Source organism: Pithys albifrons, chromosome 5, assembly GCF_047495875.1.
Source record: "Pithys albifrons albifrons isolate INPA30051 chromosome 5, PitAlb_v1, whole genome shotgun sequence".
Lineage (NCBI taxonomy): Eukaryota > Metazoa > Chordata > Aves > Passeriformes > Thamnophilidae > Pithys > Pithys albifrons.
Window position 1 is genome coordinate 553,636 of NC_092462.1, and position 16,928 is coordinate 570,563.

Sequence of the window (16,928 nt, forward strand, 5' to 3'; positions counted from 1 at the left end):
AGTGTAGCAAATGGGGTACAAAAACCTCTTGCTGTCCTTGGAGTGTGAGAGCTTCCCACTTTGTGTCTGAATGGGATTGATCAGCTCAGCTTCTCTACAGGAAGGAAATTCCGGCATTCATTTTACTCTGACAGCTTCCTCCCCACTATGCACTGACACCGAGAGCTAAAGGAACAATTTGCTGATGGATCAGTCGTGGGGGGGTTGCCTTGGGAATTCTGGGAGCTGTAGAAAATTTGCAGCAGTAAGAAAAAGAGATGGCAAGAGCAGACAGAGCAGGAGGGGCTGCCCAGTGCCCAGCACAGCTCCCCAGGGCAGGAGGGGCTGCCCAGTGCCCAGCACAGCTCCCCAGGGCAGGAGGGGCTGCCCAGTGCCCAGCACAGCTCTCCAGGGCAGGAGGGGCTGCCCAGTGCCCAGCACAGCTCTCCAGGGCAGGAGGGGCTGCCCAGTGCCCAGCACAACTCCCCAGGGCAGGAGGGGCTGCCCAATGCCCAGCACAGCTCCCCAGGGCAGGAGGGGCTGCCCAATGCCCAGCACAGCTCTCCAGGGCAGGAGGGGCTGCCCAATGCCCAGCACAGCTCTCTGCCCAGTGCCCAGCACAGCTCCCCAGGGCAGGAGGGGCTGCCCAGTGCTCAGCACAGCTCCCCAGGGCAGGAGGAGCTGCCCAGTGCCCAGCACAACTCCCCAGGGCAGGAGGGGCTGCCCAATGCCCAGCACAGCTCTCCAGGGCAGGAGGGGCTGCCCAATGCCCAGCACAGCTCTCTGCCCAGTGCCCAGCACAGCTCCCCAGGGCAGGAGGGGGCTGCCCAGTGCCCAGCACAGCTCTCCAGGGCAGGAAGGGATGCCCAGTGCCCAGCACAGCTCCCCAGGGCAGGAGGGGCTGCCCAGTGCCCAGCACAGCTCTCCAGGGCAGGAAGGGATGCCCAGTGCCCAGCACAGCTCCCCAGGGCAGGAAGGGCTCCCCAGTGCCCAGCACAGCTCCCCAGGGCAGGAGGGGCTGCTCAGTGCCCAGCACAGCTGCCCAGGGCAGCAGAGGATCCTTGTCCCTGTGTCAGAGCCCCGTGCTGCACAGAGACATTTTCAGGAGCAAAGAAGGAGTAGGAGGAAAAGCACCAGGCTCAGCTGGGGAAGGCACATTTGCTCTTGAGATGCCCTTTTCTCTCAGACACAGCCCCCCTGCAGCCAGGCTGCTGTGGGGAGCATAACTGAGCACGTAACACTGATGCCAGCAATGACAGTCTCCCTCTCAGCAGGCACAGAGCCCCTGCCCAAGGTGTGCCTGCAGCCCTGCCCAGGGAGGCTCTGGGGCCAGCTCCTCACACCTGCAGCTGTGACACCGCTGGGACAGGGGCTGCCCACCCACAGCAGGCACACCCTGACCCTCCCAGCACACCAACACCTTCCACCTGGGCCTTGGAATTTAACCCACTCCATGTGTTAACAGGATTGACAAAGCTGGGCATGGCTCTGGGCACCAGCTACTTCTCAAAAAGAATTACCTTCAGTGGAACCCACCTCACAACTCCTTTTCTTGCAATATACCAAATAATTTCTCAGCTACTTCTTCCTTTCACAAAGAAATTAGCTGGTAACTTCCCGGGTCAAGTCAGATTCTTTTCTTTCTATGCTTTAGTTTAGACCAGAAAACAGCGTTTTACAAGAGAAGTTGCTCCTTTTTCAAAAGGATCTAACAGCTGATTTCCTCATCCACAGCTACTTCGCTCCTTTGCAATTACACTTGAAATAACAATCAAAACTCAGCAGCAATACAGTCTATGTATGGATTTAAAAACAAGACCAGAATGACTGAAAACATCAGGTGACTAGGGCTTTGAGCTGTTTCTTCTTTGCTTCTGGTGTCAGATTGCTTCTTATCTACTGTAATTTTAAATGCTACATATTTGCTTTACCCACGAAATTAGAATCTGGATTATTTTGCTGCTTACTTTAGATTTCCCAAAGGTACAGCCTCCACACTGCCCTACAACCCCCAGCCTCCAAATCCAGCTGTTTCCAATGTCTGCTGAAACACTGATGTTATCATAAATGCAAATAGGTTTAAAAGGAAGTATTTCTAGGTTAGATGTTAACTCCACTTACACAACAAACCCCCCAAACATGTTCTGTGTGTCAGTATCCATGAGCTCCCACTGCCAAGCAACACAACCTTTGTGAGGAATTTCAATGCACAGAAAACTATTTGTGAAGTGGTTTATTTCCTTTTAAAGTCAGAACTGAACCATAATTTAATAATATTTAGACCTTTGGGAAGCCAGGTATATTTGTTAAATGGTGCCACAGTCACAATCCCTGGAAAACAAACTGCAAAGGGAGACAAAAAACCACCCACCCCAACCTGTGCCACAGCCACTGAGTCACTGCCCACAGAATTTAAGGTACACCAGGTGTGGGTCTCAGTACCAGAGCTCTCCAGACAGAATGGACAGCAAACAGGACTGGTCAGCACTTGGTGAAACACTTGGAGCAGTTTCTCCATGCCCTGGCACTGGCACAGCAGCCACTCCAGCACTGCCCTGTCATCCTCATGAATGATTTTGGGAGTCAGGCACCCAGCAAACTCAGTCCTGTAGGAACCTGTGTTAGCACCCTGAGATTCCCACTCCAGTCTGACAACTGCCATCCCTGGAGACACTGGGAGGAGGGCAGGAACAGCCCCTCAGCAACCCCCTTGCTGGGGCCGTGGCTGCAGGGCAGACAGCCCATGTGCTCGCCATGTGTGAGCCGTGTTTGCCCCGTGCTCCTGCAGCTCTGCCCCACTGCTCAGGACAGGCTGAGCACCCTCCTCCCTGACACAGGTGCTTCCATAGCTAACAAGGACACTGAGAACTGGCAGACTTGTTCACTTTGCCAGGACCTGTCCCACAGCACTCTGTCCTTGGCCCTTTGGTGGCCTCTTGTCCCCCTGAGGGCCGTGGGGCACAGCCCTGCACACTGGGGACAGCACAGGCCAACCCTGGGGCTGCAGCAACAGGGCAGTGCAGCAAAGGGGGGACAAGGGGGGCACTTTGTGTCTGTCCCCAGAAGAGAAAACATGATCCAAAGTATCTCCACTCAGAGGCCACTGAAAACAATGCAGGAATATTTCTTCATCCAGATGTAACACCCTCACAGCACAAGGCCCTGACTGCCTCTGAGCCCATCAGTGGTTTGTTCTGAACAGGGTTTCCCAATTCCTTGCTTTTTAGCAGATTCCTCCTTATCCATCACCTCCCTGACAGTTAGGGATGTCACTTGTTTATTGCAGCAGCAGAAATCCACATCTGTGTCCTGTACAGCCTGGGAATTGCCCACCAGTGACCACAAACTCACAACCTGCAGTCACTGTCACCAGGTGTCAGGACCAGCACACAGGACCCTGCATGGCAACGTCACCAGGACAGCAAGTGGCACATGGTGGATGGTGCTGGGAACTGCTCCTGCTACAGGGCTTGGAAAAGCACTTCTGTTCCACGGAGTACCTCCAGAGGGGTGAGCTCACTGCTCCCACACCCGTGTCTGTCAGGAAACAGCAAGGATCTTGCTTTGTTCCTCAGTCTGTGTGGAGGTGTTGGAAACACCCAGAGCCACCTGCTCCAAGCACAAACTACTCCAACATAGTGATCTCAACACTCTTAGTCCTACCTGGCCAACCCTCAGGAACAAACCATCTCTGCACGCACCTTCACAGCTGCAGTGGCTTCAGCTTAGCCCCAGAACAGGGAGAAAACTGGTGTCAAATCCAAACCAAAGCAACAAAAATATGCTCCCTAGAACCATCATTTTTCATACCATGACAGGAATAGTCTGGTTTACCACACTTCAGTTGCCCCTGTCTCACTGCTGAAGAAGTTAGCAAATGAAATGAAGAGCACTGCACACAGCAACAATGCCCCAAAAGGGAAAACTCCCTGCTCAATGACCATTTAATGCTCTGGCCAAAGAGCTTTCCACACCCAGGCGCTGTGTCAGGCTGATTTCATGCCCTCCTCTCAGGCTGCACACCCTGTTCAGAGCCATATTTATACCCACATGCTGCACACTGGTGAGGAACATCTGTTTGCAATGTGCTGCTCAGATTAACACACTTCTAATCAGGTTTGCAGCTTGTAGCAAACAATTGTTCTGCGCCCAAATGCGAGCCAGGTGGAACATCTTTAATCGTATAAGAAGATCGCAATCTTCAAGGAAATTTTCTGTTCTGATGTTCTTTTTCCAGACACAGGATTATAAGAGGATGAATTCCCTCTAACAACTGCAGTAATTACATGCCTTCTGCTGGTCCCTCATCTGAGGGTATTGTGGGGGTGGCCCAGGAGTGGGGCAGAGCAGCTTTAAGCTCCCTTGGAATTGGGAACATACTGCCACCATCATTTCAGAACAATTTGCCACATGTCAGCCCCGGGATTACTGGCAGGCTGCAACTAAATCTGCCCCAGCCCTCTGCCCACAGCCAGCCCAGCAGCTGCTCAGCACTGCAGGGGGTTTACACGACTTACCACCTTGATTTTCAACAACAACAAAAGTGGGAAAACAACATTGCTGCCTCACAGAGATTGCTGACATACTCTTTTCAGTAATTAGTGCAAGGCTGAAGGGTGTCATAGAAGGAATGAAATGTGTGCGTGGTTGTTCCAAGCTTTGAAAAAAAACCCCAAACCCACAACAAAACCCCCCACTGGATCATTTTGGACAGAAAAAGCAAATCCCTGGCAGAGCCTACACACACGTAATTTATACCAGTGATGGGTGGTAACTTCAAGTTACTTGGGAGGTGTTCTCTGTAAAAGCTCAAGTCTAAGGACTATCTTGATACTGGGAACTGTATCCAGCAGGCAGGACCAACACCTGAAGCTGGAGCCAAGGAGAGGTTACAGAGTAACACCAGCAGGACTGGCAGTGAGCACAAAAACTGACAGAACTTACTGTGAGTGCTGAGTGAGCCAAACCCAGAGCACGGTCCAACAGCCACATCACTGTGCAGGGCTGGGCACCTGGACAGGCAGTACCATCCACTGCCAAACAAACATGGCCTGGTGGTGTGAGCTGCCTAGTGCTGTCACAGGGACTCGAGTCTTCCTGTTTCTCCTCTTGGGGTGTTTGCATTTTCTGTTCCAGTGAGCTGTTTAGCCTGTGCAGGCCCAGACTGCCCAGTGGTCCCCAGGCTGCACAGCTGTGGTGCAGAGCTGGCAGTGCTCTGAATCCCTGTTAGCAGCAGTACACAAAACACAACTAAATGAAGTCATCACCCACGTTTCTTCATGCCAGAACATCCCTTTAGAGCTGTGAGGTGGTGAATGCTCATCATCAGCTACTGCAGCAGGGTCTTTGCAGAGACATGTCGTGTCCAAGGCTCCGATGGTTCCCATGGCACTGCTGCCTGGCACACACACAGCTGGGGCAACACACTCCACACAGCCCTCTTACTCCCAGACACCTAAAATGCTGATTTACAGACATCACCACAGACACCGCTGAGTGCAGGGAGTCTGGGGCTCAGAGGGAGCTGCTGTGGAACTGCACTTGCTTTTATCCCTGGTCTCTGCACACTGAACGGGGCTGCAGTGGCTGGAAGGGGGGACCTGTGGAGGTTACAAAACCCCAGTGACCTCATGGAGAAGTACCACGACTACAGCACAAATGAGCTTCACAAACCTTCAGCAGAACAGGTAATGAGAGGCTCTGAAACCCAGCAGAGCCAGGAGGCAGTTCATGGACACTCCCCACAGGAGCCAAACGCCTGTCAGACACTGCAGGCAAGGCTTCCCAGCAGCTCCCCTGCTCACACAGTCCATCCCCAGCACTGAGTGTCACCTCACGTCTTGTACCACTTCTCAGCTGTGGTACCAAGCCGAGGGCAGCAAAAGGCAACTTGGCCCAGTTTCACTCCACCAAGAATTAGCCTGAACAAACCTAAGATGGCAAAGGCCACCAAGTACAACTCAACAGCAAACTGTACAATGACATTTCCTTCTCAGCATTAAGAAATAGGATAAAAGGCGTGTCTGAGTTTCTGAAACCCTCAACCTGATGTTAACAAATGATGTAACAGCACAAGCTGGTTATTGCACACTCAAACCAAGAGCTTCCACTCCAGAACGCTGACCACAGGAGATGCTTTTTCACAACTGTCACCATCTGGTGTTTCAGGCACTCCAGAACCAGGGTCTGTTTGCTGCATGTCAAGTGCCCAAGTGTCCCAGTGCTGGCCATTCAGCTGTGCTTTCTTCTCTCTTTTTCAAAAGAAACTTGCAGTGTCAAGTTTGTTTCCAACAGATCAAGAATTGGAATTGTTTCCCAAGCCAATTTTCTTTTCCAGTCATCCCAAGTCCTAAGACATTTCTGTTTTCCACAAACATTCAGGCATAAATTGGTGCATGTAGCAAGTTTGCATGTGGTGCTTGTGAGGACACTCAACAGGACACAACCAGGTGCACCAGCCCAGGAGGAGCCCACACCACAGTGCCCATGTCACACCCAGGTGCCCTCTGGGCAGCGTGCTGGGCACACACCTGCTGCTGCCTCTCCATTCCCAGAGCACAGCAGGAAGCACAGCAGGGCTGACAGACAAGCAGCTGTAGCCCATCCACTTCCAGGTTTTCTTCTCTGGTGATCCTTGCAGCAGTGCCAGCCTGGAAAGCACTCTCGGCTCCACAGGGAATATCCCAAGGGCTCCCAGCACCCCGCGGACTTTTCCAGCAATGGTCAGTTGTCCAATTCCAGCTGCTGCATCTCCCAGGCATCACATCCCCAGACACAAGTAACATACCTGGTGATGCTTATTTTGCACTTGGTGTTCAGCTGTTAAGTCAAAAGAGGACACAGATTTTCAGCTTCTTGCTGCCATCTCTCACCGGGTGACAGGAATTCGTACTGAGTGAAGTGCTGCTTTCGGTGTAGAACCCGTAAGCCTCCAGATCCAAAGAGATCCTCTGGGTGATGCTTTTCAGCCACCATTCACACAACAGACCTAGGTCACAGCACAGAAAACCAAGCAGAAAAACAACCACCTCGGAGCTGGAGCTGTGGCCAATACAGTACAACACCCCTTCAATAAGAACTGTCACTTTTCAATAAAGTCAATTTTATTTACTTCAAAGATGCTGTGTTTATAACATCAACATTCCACCCCACTGTCATCCAACAAGTCAGACTCAGCCAGCAGTCAGAACCCTGGGCAAACACTGCACACTCACCCACATTGCTCCAAGACATGTTACAGTAAGGACACTTGTGCTGCAACAAGATCCAGAGTCTCACCCAAACACTGGAATTGCACTCCAGTATTAAACTCCTGTCCCACTTCCCGTGCAGCCACCTGCCCTTGGGTGCCCTGGGTAAGGTACACACGTGCTTTACTTCTCAGTCACATCTTTTACAGTCACAAGGAACAACCAGAAAGAACATGTTACACGAGAATCTTAAGCACAAGAGGACATCAAACCGTTAGGGACATCTGTCAGGTCTGCCCTAGAAAGCCCTCGGTGGGCAGTGAAATATGTCCAGGTGAACAGCATTCTCCTTGGCTTACCTGTCCCACAGCACCTCGTGGCAAGGCATGACAAAGAACAGCTCAGTGGGGAACACAGACCAGCTTTTGAAACACAAATCTTTACAGTTCAGATTTATTGTAGCACAGATCTTTACTAAGTGCAGGTCACTGGTAACACATGATTAACAATGTCTTCCTAGAAACCAGGCCACTGAGTAGTCTTGTTTAAGTGCCAGTTAGAAGTCCAGAGACAAAAGGCTACTGAAAAAATGCCTGATCTTATTTTTCCCCCCCAGTGCTACAGGTACCAATTGACAACCAGCTCAACACATCCCAAGCACTTTGGATTTTCAGCCATGACTGATTTTGGCTTTTTTCCCAGCCCTTAATAGAAAGCATCTTCCCTTTATTTTTCAGCATGTCAATAATTAAAGCTTGGATTCAAAGAGACAAAAATAAGACATAATACAGTGCGGGCATTTGTTACAATCTCAGCTACATTATAACCAACCGGAAAAATCAGCAATGAGCAAATGCATTTCCAAGATCTGAGGTGTGGAAAGCAAGAAAATAATCCCAGGACACAAGGCAGGAACACTCAGCAGGAGGGTAAGAACCAGCTGGTCCCCATCCCACATCAAGTATAACCACCCCTGTTCGGCTGGCATGTGAATTCAGGCTCACCTAAGAACCAAAGCCAGCTCTGGAATGAAGACTCCAGGGAAAACCCTTCCCAACAGCACCTTCAGAGCAAACCCTCTTCACCTAAAGGGCTTTGCTGTGGCACTGGACACAAAAAAATAGAGAAGGCCAACTTGTCTGGTGTGAGTGAGCAGGACAAACACACAGACAGAGCACAGCCCTGGGCAGGCAGGACAACTTGAAGCCTCACAGGAGATTCCCAGCAATGGCTTTGCAAACACCCCCTGCTCTCCCTCCAGCAGGTGCAGCACAGGGACACGGGAGCACTGAGCAGCACCAGGGAGGAGCTCCAGGAATGCAAGATCCAAGGGAAAGAAAACACAAGATACTGAGGGTGACCCCAACTGATTTATTTTAAGGCATGTTACCTGAGCTTTTGAACTCTGTAAGAACAGTCTTCAAGAGTCATACTAAGGCACCTTTATCACACAAGAACTCTCAACACAACTTTGGTAAGCACCTGAGTGGCTCCAGAAGTGCCTGGAACTCTTTTTAACATTTAACTATCACATAGGCTTTACCTTGTTACAGGTACCAAAATAAATATTAAAGTGCTGATCAACCAAATGTGAAAACTGTTAAGTTGGACCATGATGCAGTCACAGTCAATGCCCACAGACCATGTTAATTTTACTTCCAGCCAAGGTAAAAAAGACCAAAGCTGAACTGAGAGGCAGTAATGAATGCCCACCCTCCTCTCCTCATGTGGAGACAACAAAATGCTTGGCTTGGACTGAATTTGTACCCAAACTGTGCATTAAATGCAGCAGGAGCTTAGAGTCTGGAGAACTAACTACAGAAACAGTGTGAGTAAGAAGCAGGCTACAGGGAAGGGGCAAAATTTGGCCTTAGCAAGGAATTTGCCTTCAGCAAAAGCACTTGTGGTTCTACACCGGTCCAGGGGAACTCGCCCCGAGGCCACAGTGCCACTGCACAGGCCCCAGGGCTGGGGGCACAGTGGGCTGTCACTGGAGGTCATTAGCAAAGGAAAACAATCTCTTCAGCCCAGGTGCTTTCAGGAGGCAGCTGGCCCCTCACCACTCTGGGCACACTCTGCCACACACACGTGTACATGTATGTACACCTACAGCTACGAGGTAATCATGTCACAGATGGAACTTGCCTTGGGGAGCAATGAAAGGAACAGAACCAAAGGGATCTTCAGGAGGACTTTTCTGTGGAGCAGAATGGGGCTCCACATTCTTATCTGAAGATGCTCTCCTGTCCACCAGCCTGTCTGTAAAAAACAAAATGAAACAGAACAAAAAATAAAGTAAAATAAAATAAAAATGGCAGGTCTTATGCCTATGCAAAGCTCTGTACCGTGTGGGGTGAGCGGGGAATATACTCTGAGAGGTGTTTGACAAAGAAAGGCTGGTTAAAGCCCAGCTGGCCCAGGTGGCTCCTTCCACTGCAGAGGAGACAGAGCAGAGTGCCTGGGAGGCTCTGCACCCACACCTGTCTCTGCTGGAGCACCAAGGGCACCCCAAGCCTAACAACCACCTGTGTGTGGCTGTGAGAGCTGGGCTGGGGTGCCCCCAGTGATCAGGCAGCCTCCTTTTCTCAGCTCCCAACTCTGCACAGATTACTAAGAGGTTACAGGAGCTGTCTAAGAAATGCCCTTCTTCACAACACTGTCAGAAATTCAGAATCACACGTTGTTTGTCCTGCCCCTACGTGATGGCAACAGAACAGCACCAGCAGAGGAGAGCAGTGACATCACAGCACAGCTCAGGGACCCCAAACAACTGCACTTGGCCTTTTACTGTCACTGCCACCTTTCCACTCAGAAAACCTCCAAGTGTAAGCAAGGAGTCCTGATCTGGGATTTGGGTCCCTTCCACAGGACAGGGATGAACCATCCCAGCAACACCCCATCTCTGCACACACTGACACTGAGCTGCTCCACCCATGAAACCCAGCAGTAACATCAGCCTGACACAGTGTGACAACAGCTCCATCTGCTAACAAAGGCTGTGTATATTTATTACTCATGTGGTATTGTCATAAGCACATCAGCTTGAACAATATTTGACAGATTAAAAACATTAATTTCTGTGTGAAGCATCTGCTCAACAATACAAAATAGGCTTTTGACAGAGGCAGGGAAGGATTTATGTTTTGAATGCCACTCAGCACCACACATGGCAAAAAGACAAACTTAGATAATAGTATGTGAGTTGCAAAGTATGGGACAGCAACTGGATTTGGTCACAGAAAAATATAAGCATTTATCAGACCTGTATCTGCAGTTCTCCTTTCCATAGATGGCAAAAAAATTACTTAGCAGTCAACAGCCTTTTTCCCTCTGAAGAGATAACCTACATCTAAAAAGAGCTCACCCTTAACTACATACCCAAGGAAATTCCAGCAGGTATTATACAGTTAAAGACAATTTTATAGGTCCAAGCCTTAACTGTACAATCCACCTCCCAATGTCTCATCATTCCAGTTAAGGCTGAGAAAGTATGAGCAGACAAAGCCTATAAATTTCTGCTGTGCCTGCAGCAGAGGCATTAACACTGAGGTAAGCTCATACTGGGGTGCTGTGCCCAAGATGACAGCAAACAGCCTCAGTCTCCCAAAGCCAGGCTGGAGGGTGCTGGAAGGCTGTGCTGTGTATCCACACACACACACACACACACAGAAATACAAACAGAGCAGCTCAGAGCACAGCCCAGCCAGTTAACCAAGCCTGCCCTCTGCTGTGCTGCTGGCCAGAGCAGCACGTCTGTTCCCTTGCACAGGCTCTGCATTCAGGGCACCACCAAACACAGTGCTGGTCACTGCTGAGCACAACTGCCTGTTCAGTTTGCTTTTGGGTACAGGGCATGATGTGTGTTCTCACAGCAGCCCTCCTGTGCCCCAAACACCCTGCAGGGCTGAGCCCAAAACGTGCCTTGGTTGCTGTTGTCTGTGGCTCTCAGATTTGTGCAAAACTCATGGGTTAACCAACCCCACCTCAAACTTACCGTAACCACCACCCATTCCACAGTTACAGACTCTGAACATGGGTCATGTTGTGCTGACCACCTGCTACAAAGTGCCCTGCTCTGGATTCCAGAGTGCACTAGAGTACACAGGGCCTCATTTGGAAGCAGCATGCTGAAAGAGACTCAGTTCTACCACTGAGTGGATTTGGAAGGTGTGCTCATTTGTAAGCTGCTCCATTAGCCATTTTCCTCATCTAGCAGGAAGTAGTTCTGCTGTGAAATGTCTGCAGGCTACTTTGCTATCTCAAAAATAGCAGTCTTAATTGATCAACATCAATCAAAAACTATCAGCTGGAGTTTAACCAACAAACTCACTCAGGGACTTTCCTTAAGGATCAACAGGTCGTGTGCACATCTTGTTCAACTACATTTAAGGACATGGGAATCCAAGAAGAAGAAGACCCAGCTAAAGACAAAGGTGTTTCTGAATTACTTGAAATTCCATGTTACTGCACTTTTAATTGCCAGGAACTTGCTGATTGAGAGCCAAGCACACACAAGTTGTTATTTGACACTGTCACATCTTCCAAGTCCCACTGATAAACCTGATCTCAACATAATCAGTTAGAGGAAGAGCATCTAACAAGCATGTGTTAAGCAATTAAGAGGAAGTAATTCCAAGTAAAAACCATGGAGATGACCAACTTGAAGAGGAAAAAGTTTATTCAACTATTGCCATATCAGAACAATAAAGCAGCCCTTACATTTAGCCACTCATCAGAAAGGACATTACAAAACATTAACATAATGTAATAGATCAATTTTCTTTCAGGCATTTTCAAAGGACAGATCAGACCCACAGAATCTTCTGCTCTGGTGTGCAAGAAAAGAGCTGGAGAGGAATAAAGCAAGCAGGCAGAGCTGTGTTCCCTTCTGCCAACATACCTCTGCTGTGGGGAGCCTCTTGACAGTGCAGGTGACACAAGCAGCATGGCAGAGCTAAGAGAGGACCATTTCTGCAGTAACTGAGCCAGCAACTACCAGTGTGAGACAGCGAGCTCCTACTGCACTCACCGTCAGAAAGGAGAAGGGAAGGCAGAAGACAGGCCCGACCGTGCCCTCAAACGCTCAGAAAGAATGTTCTGTACACAGGCCCTTGCACAAGCAGGTGTTGGAACTGCTGAGCAACTACAGAGCCCTCATTTACTGGGAAGCAAAGTAAGCCTTCAAGTGTCCCTTACTTGATCTCAGCAGGTCAAACTCTCTGTCCAGCAGCTCCTCCTCTGTCAACTTGGAAAAATTGTCCTCTCCAAACGGGTTCCAGCCTGACATGTCAGGCGGGTTGTTGATGCTCTGCTTTGGGTAACTGCCAATTGCTTCGGCATCAGGAATACCTGACCTGTAACGTCAGTTCAAGGAAGCAAAGAAAGAAACATTGTCAGGGTTATTTATCAGGGTCAAAATCTGAGAAGTGCTTCATTATGTCAAAACACTCCACACAAGTAACACACATCCATTAACAGCTCATCCCCAAAGCACCTGAAAGGTATCTCAAGGGAAGCCTAGGAGGAACCATATAAACATATAACCTAGTTCATAACATCAGTGAAACTGGACAAATATGTTTTATTTTAAATTTTTAAATCAGAAAGGAACAGTGGTTTTATTGCACACACTGTTGTTCACAAGAACTCATGGGAAGGTCACTATTACCCTTTACTATGCAGTTCTAATCACACTTAGTCATGTAAGCCACAAGTAACCCCTGAGCACAGCTGAGCCAGAGCACTCACCTGCCTGTAGGATAGGGAGGATCTGCCAGTGTTGCAGCCTGCACTGGGAGTGACCCGGGGTAGGAGATTAAGGCTGGTGCAAAGTCCTGTGGAGAAGTGATGTACTCAGGGGACTGTGGCTGCTGCGAGCGCTGCTGGGCCAGCATCTGCTGCTGCAGGAGGGCCTGCTGGTACTGCTGCACCTGGGGACAGCAGGGCTGTGTCACCAACACACAGGGCTGGGGGATCTCTCCTGCCCAGTCACACAACTGCTCTGGCAGCCAAACCACCCCCACCACCCACCACCACCCACCAGAACGTGCAGGTGCACAGGAACTGCTCCAACAGGTCAGCAATGCTGGCTCCCTTTTCCAGCAGGTTCCCACTTAGCTTTCCACAGTTACTGCAACCTCAGAACATGCTGCTGCATAGCATACCCAATCCTTCATTAGCAATCACAACTCCAGGACCATTCCTCCTGTTGTTTAAAATCAGGATATGCCAGTTAGCTATCCAGCTTTTCAGTTAAGAATTTCATATCACTGTCTCTTCTGCCTGTCACTTTGTGGCACAACTATTTGTTGCCTTGGTCACTGCTGGAAACCCTGAGCACCAAATATGTTTCAAGCTAGCATATACCTGCTCAGGAAGTTAGAAACACCCATCCAATTAATACACAACTCCAGTTAAGCTTTCACAACCTAGCTGGGGTAACTTCCCCCCACTGAGTGTGTGGGGATCATTTTGGATCCCCATCCTCACACTATTTACCACACCCACAGCTCGTTACAACTCCCCACTTCTCTCGCTGCATCCCCACACCAGCCCTACAGACAGAGCCTGTATTGTCAGGCTGTACCCTCAGTTCCACTCGTGACATACCATGGCAGGGTACTGTGACTGGGCAGGCTGCTGGTACATGGACTGCAGCAACAGCTGCTGCTGGACCATCTGCTGGTGCACTGCTTGCTGATACTGCAGTTGGGAAGGAAAAAACAGCTCTGAGGAGTCATGATCCCCCTTCAGAAACGGGCAGATATTCAAAGCAAGCGTCAATTCAAATACCACTTTTGACTCCACAGCACTTTTCAGTTTAGGTACCACATAACCAAGAACCAGTGTGCAGTTCAGCCACTGCATTTTCATCACTCTGTGTTTGGAACCTCTGTCCTTCCCACCCTCCCATTTTTAACAAAAAAGTTACAGTACATATTCAGCACTGGTCCATGGACAAGCATCTTCTGCAAGCACAGCATAATCACCTAGAGAACTGGTAACATTGTCCCAAGTGCCCTTACACACAGACAAGCCTTAATTTCAGCCACATGGTGATGATGCAGAGCAAGCTGGGATTCAGGGTGAAACTGCTAAAACAAACAGCACAAAGCAACTTTCCAGGAAGAACATTACAGGGCCTGTGAAGGGACAAAGCTAAGGTAAGAAGGGACAGAGGAGCTCTTTTATCAGGAGAAACACAGGCAGCAGCAGCAGAAAGGTTTAACAGCACACGATTCCAAGTGACAGTAACAAGCACAAGGTGCCTGTCAGACTGTACCTGCTGAATGTAGGCGTCCTGCACGGGGTGCTGGTGCTGCTGGTGCTGCAGCTGGTGCAGCTGCTGCAGCCTCCAGTCTCCCTGCTGCAGCTGCTGCAGGACCCTGTGCTGCTGGGGGGGCTGCGGGGTGGGCCCTGAGCACTGCGACACGTCCTGGCCGTTCCCCGGGCGCGCAGCTCCTGCAACAGCCACACAACATGGGTCACACCCACACCCAGGGTCAGCCAGAGCCTCCCTGGCAGTGACACCCACACCCAGGGTCAGCCAGAGTCTCCCTGGCAGTGACACCCACAGCCAGCCTCAGCCAGAGCCTCCCTGGCAGTGACACCCACACCCAGGGTCAGCCAGAGCCTCCCTGGCAGTGACACCCACACCCAGGGTCAGCCAGAGCCTCCCTGGCAGTGACACCCACACCCAGGGTCAGCCAGAGCCTCCCTGGCAGTGACACCCACACCCAGGGTCAGCCAGAGCCTCCCAGGCAGTGACACCCACACCCAGGGTCAGCCTCAGCCAGAGCCTCCCTGGCAGTGACACCCACACCCAGGGTCACCCAGAGCCTCCCAGGCAGTGACACCCACACCCAGGGTCAGCCAGAGCCTCCCTGGCAGTGACACCCACACCCAGGGTCAGCCAGAGCCTCCCTGGCAGTGACACCCACACCCAGGGTCAGCCAGAGCCTCCCTGGCAGTGACACCCACACCCAGGGTCAGCCTCAGCCTCCCTGGCAGTGACACCCACACCCAGGGTCAGCCTCAGCCTCCCTGGCAGTGACACCCACACCCAGGGTCAGCCAGAGCCTTCCTGGCAGTGACACCCACACCCAGGGTCAGCCAGAGCCTCCCTGGCAGTGACACCCATACCCAGGCTCAGCCACAGCCTCCCTGGCAGTGACACCCACACCCAGGGTCACCCAGAGCCTCCCAGGCAGTGACACCCACACCCAGGGTCAGCCAGAGCCTCCCTGGCAGTGACACCCACACCCAGGGTCAGCCTCAGCCTCCCTGGCAGTGACACCCACACCCAGGGTCAGCCAGAGCCTTCCTGGCAGTGACACCCACACCCAGGGTCAGCCAGAGCCTCCCTGGCAGTGACACCCACACCCAGGGTCACCCAGAGCCTCCCTGGCAGTGACACCCATACCCAGGCTCAGCCACAGCCTCCCTGGCAGTGACACCCACACCCAGGGTCAGCCTCAGCCAGAGCCTCCCTGGCAGTGACACCCACACCCAGGGTCAGCCAGAGCCTCCCTGGCAGTGACACCCACACCCAGGGTCAGCCAGAGCCTCCCTGGCAGTGACACCCACACCCAGGGTCAGCCTCAGCCTCCCTGGCAGTGACACCCACACCCAGGGTCAGCCAGAGCCTCCCTGGCAGTGACACCCACACCCAGGGTCAGCCAGAGCCTCCCTGGCAGTGACACCCACACCCAGGGTCAGCCACAGCCTCCCTGGCAGTGACACCCACACCCAGGGTCAGCCACAGCCTCCCTGGCAGTGACACCCACACCCAGGGTCAGCCAGAGCCTCCCTGGCAGTGACACCCACACCCAGGGTCAGCCAGAGCCTCCCTGGCAGTGACACCCACACCCAGGGTCAGCCTCAGCCACAGCCTCCCTGGCAGTGACACCCACACCCAGGGTCAGCCTCAGCCAGAGCCTCCCTGGCAGTGACACCCACACCCAGGGTCAGCCTCAGCCAGAGCCTCCCTGGCAGTGACACCCACACCCAGGGTCAGCCTCAGCCACAGCCTCCCTGGCAGTGAGAATGTGATGGGTTTGATCCATGGCTTCCTCAGTAACTAGGTGTAACTAAGGAAGTGGACATAACAAAGTATTCCACAGGTGTTTTCCACTGAAGAGTAGGAGGAGGGGAGATAGGAAGGGGTGGTAGCCTTCCATCTTCCAGGAGCTGGGAGTAGGAGAAGCCTGGATGTTTCTGTTGGTTTTCCTAGCCCGGGATGTGATGAGGCTGTGTCGTGCCTGTCCTCTTTTTCTCACAGTTTGTGGTTGTATTTGTTTCATTTGTTTTGGTTTGGGTGTGTTTCCCCTTATTCCCTGTTAACCATTCTTCCTTCTCCCCTTTTCCCTTTTTTTTCCCCCTGGGGTAGGCCCCACATAGTGTATACAATTGCATATGTGGTTGCAAATGTTAGGAAATATAATTTCTTTTTAATTTGGTTCAGTTTCTTTTGAGTTCTTTTCAGTTTTTTTTTCCCTTTGTGGGGAAGACTCTGGGGGGAGGAAGGGGGCAGTCCAGGGTTGGTAAAAAACTAGGCCAACCTGAGACATTATCTTTGGTGGCCCATACGGGAAAGACCTTCAGATGTTTTGGTTCATTCTGGAAACAATCTCTTGTTAACAGAACAGAGTCCAGGAGAACTGCCAACTGAAGTTGTATTTACAAAACAATTACCGGGAAGGCAGCCAAGAGTACTTTGTTGATATAAACAAGGGTTTTTGTTTGGGAACAGAGGGCTCA

General features: G+C 51.3%; 1 protein-coding gene across 3 annotated transcripts in view; it reads right to left on the minus strand.

Moving 5' to 3' along the window:
* The window catches only part of BMP2K (BMP2 inducible kinase), a 48,823-nt gene that overhangs the window by 5,626 nt on the left and 26,269 nt on the right, over positions 1-16,928 (minus strand). For 2 of the 3 annotated variants that reach the window (XM_071555291.1, XM_071555293.1), the window contains exons 11-15: positions 14,452-14,630; positions 13,779-13,871; positions 12,918-13,099; positions 12,366-12,523; positions 9,315-9,428 (exon numbers count right to left, since the gene is read on the minus strand). In XM_071555291.1, coding sequence (XP_071411392.1) covers positions 9,315-9,428; positions 12,366-12,523; positions 12,918-13,099; positions 13,779-13,871; positions 14,452-14,630 — 726 coding nt within the window. The remainder of the gene's footprint in view (positions 1-9,314; positions 9,429-12,365; positions 12,524-12,917; positions 13,100-13,778; positions 13,872-14,451; positions 14,631-16,928) is intronic. The other variant, XM_071555292.1, reaches the window with a different exon arrangement.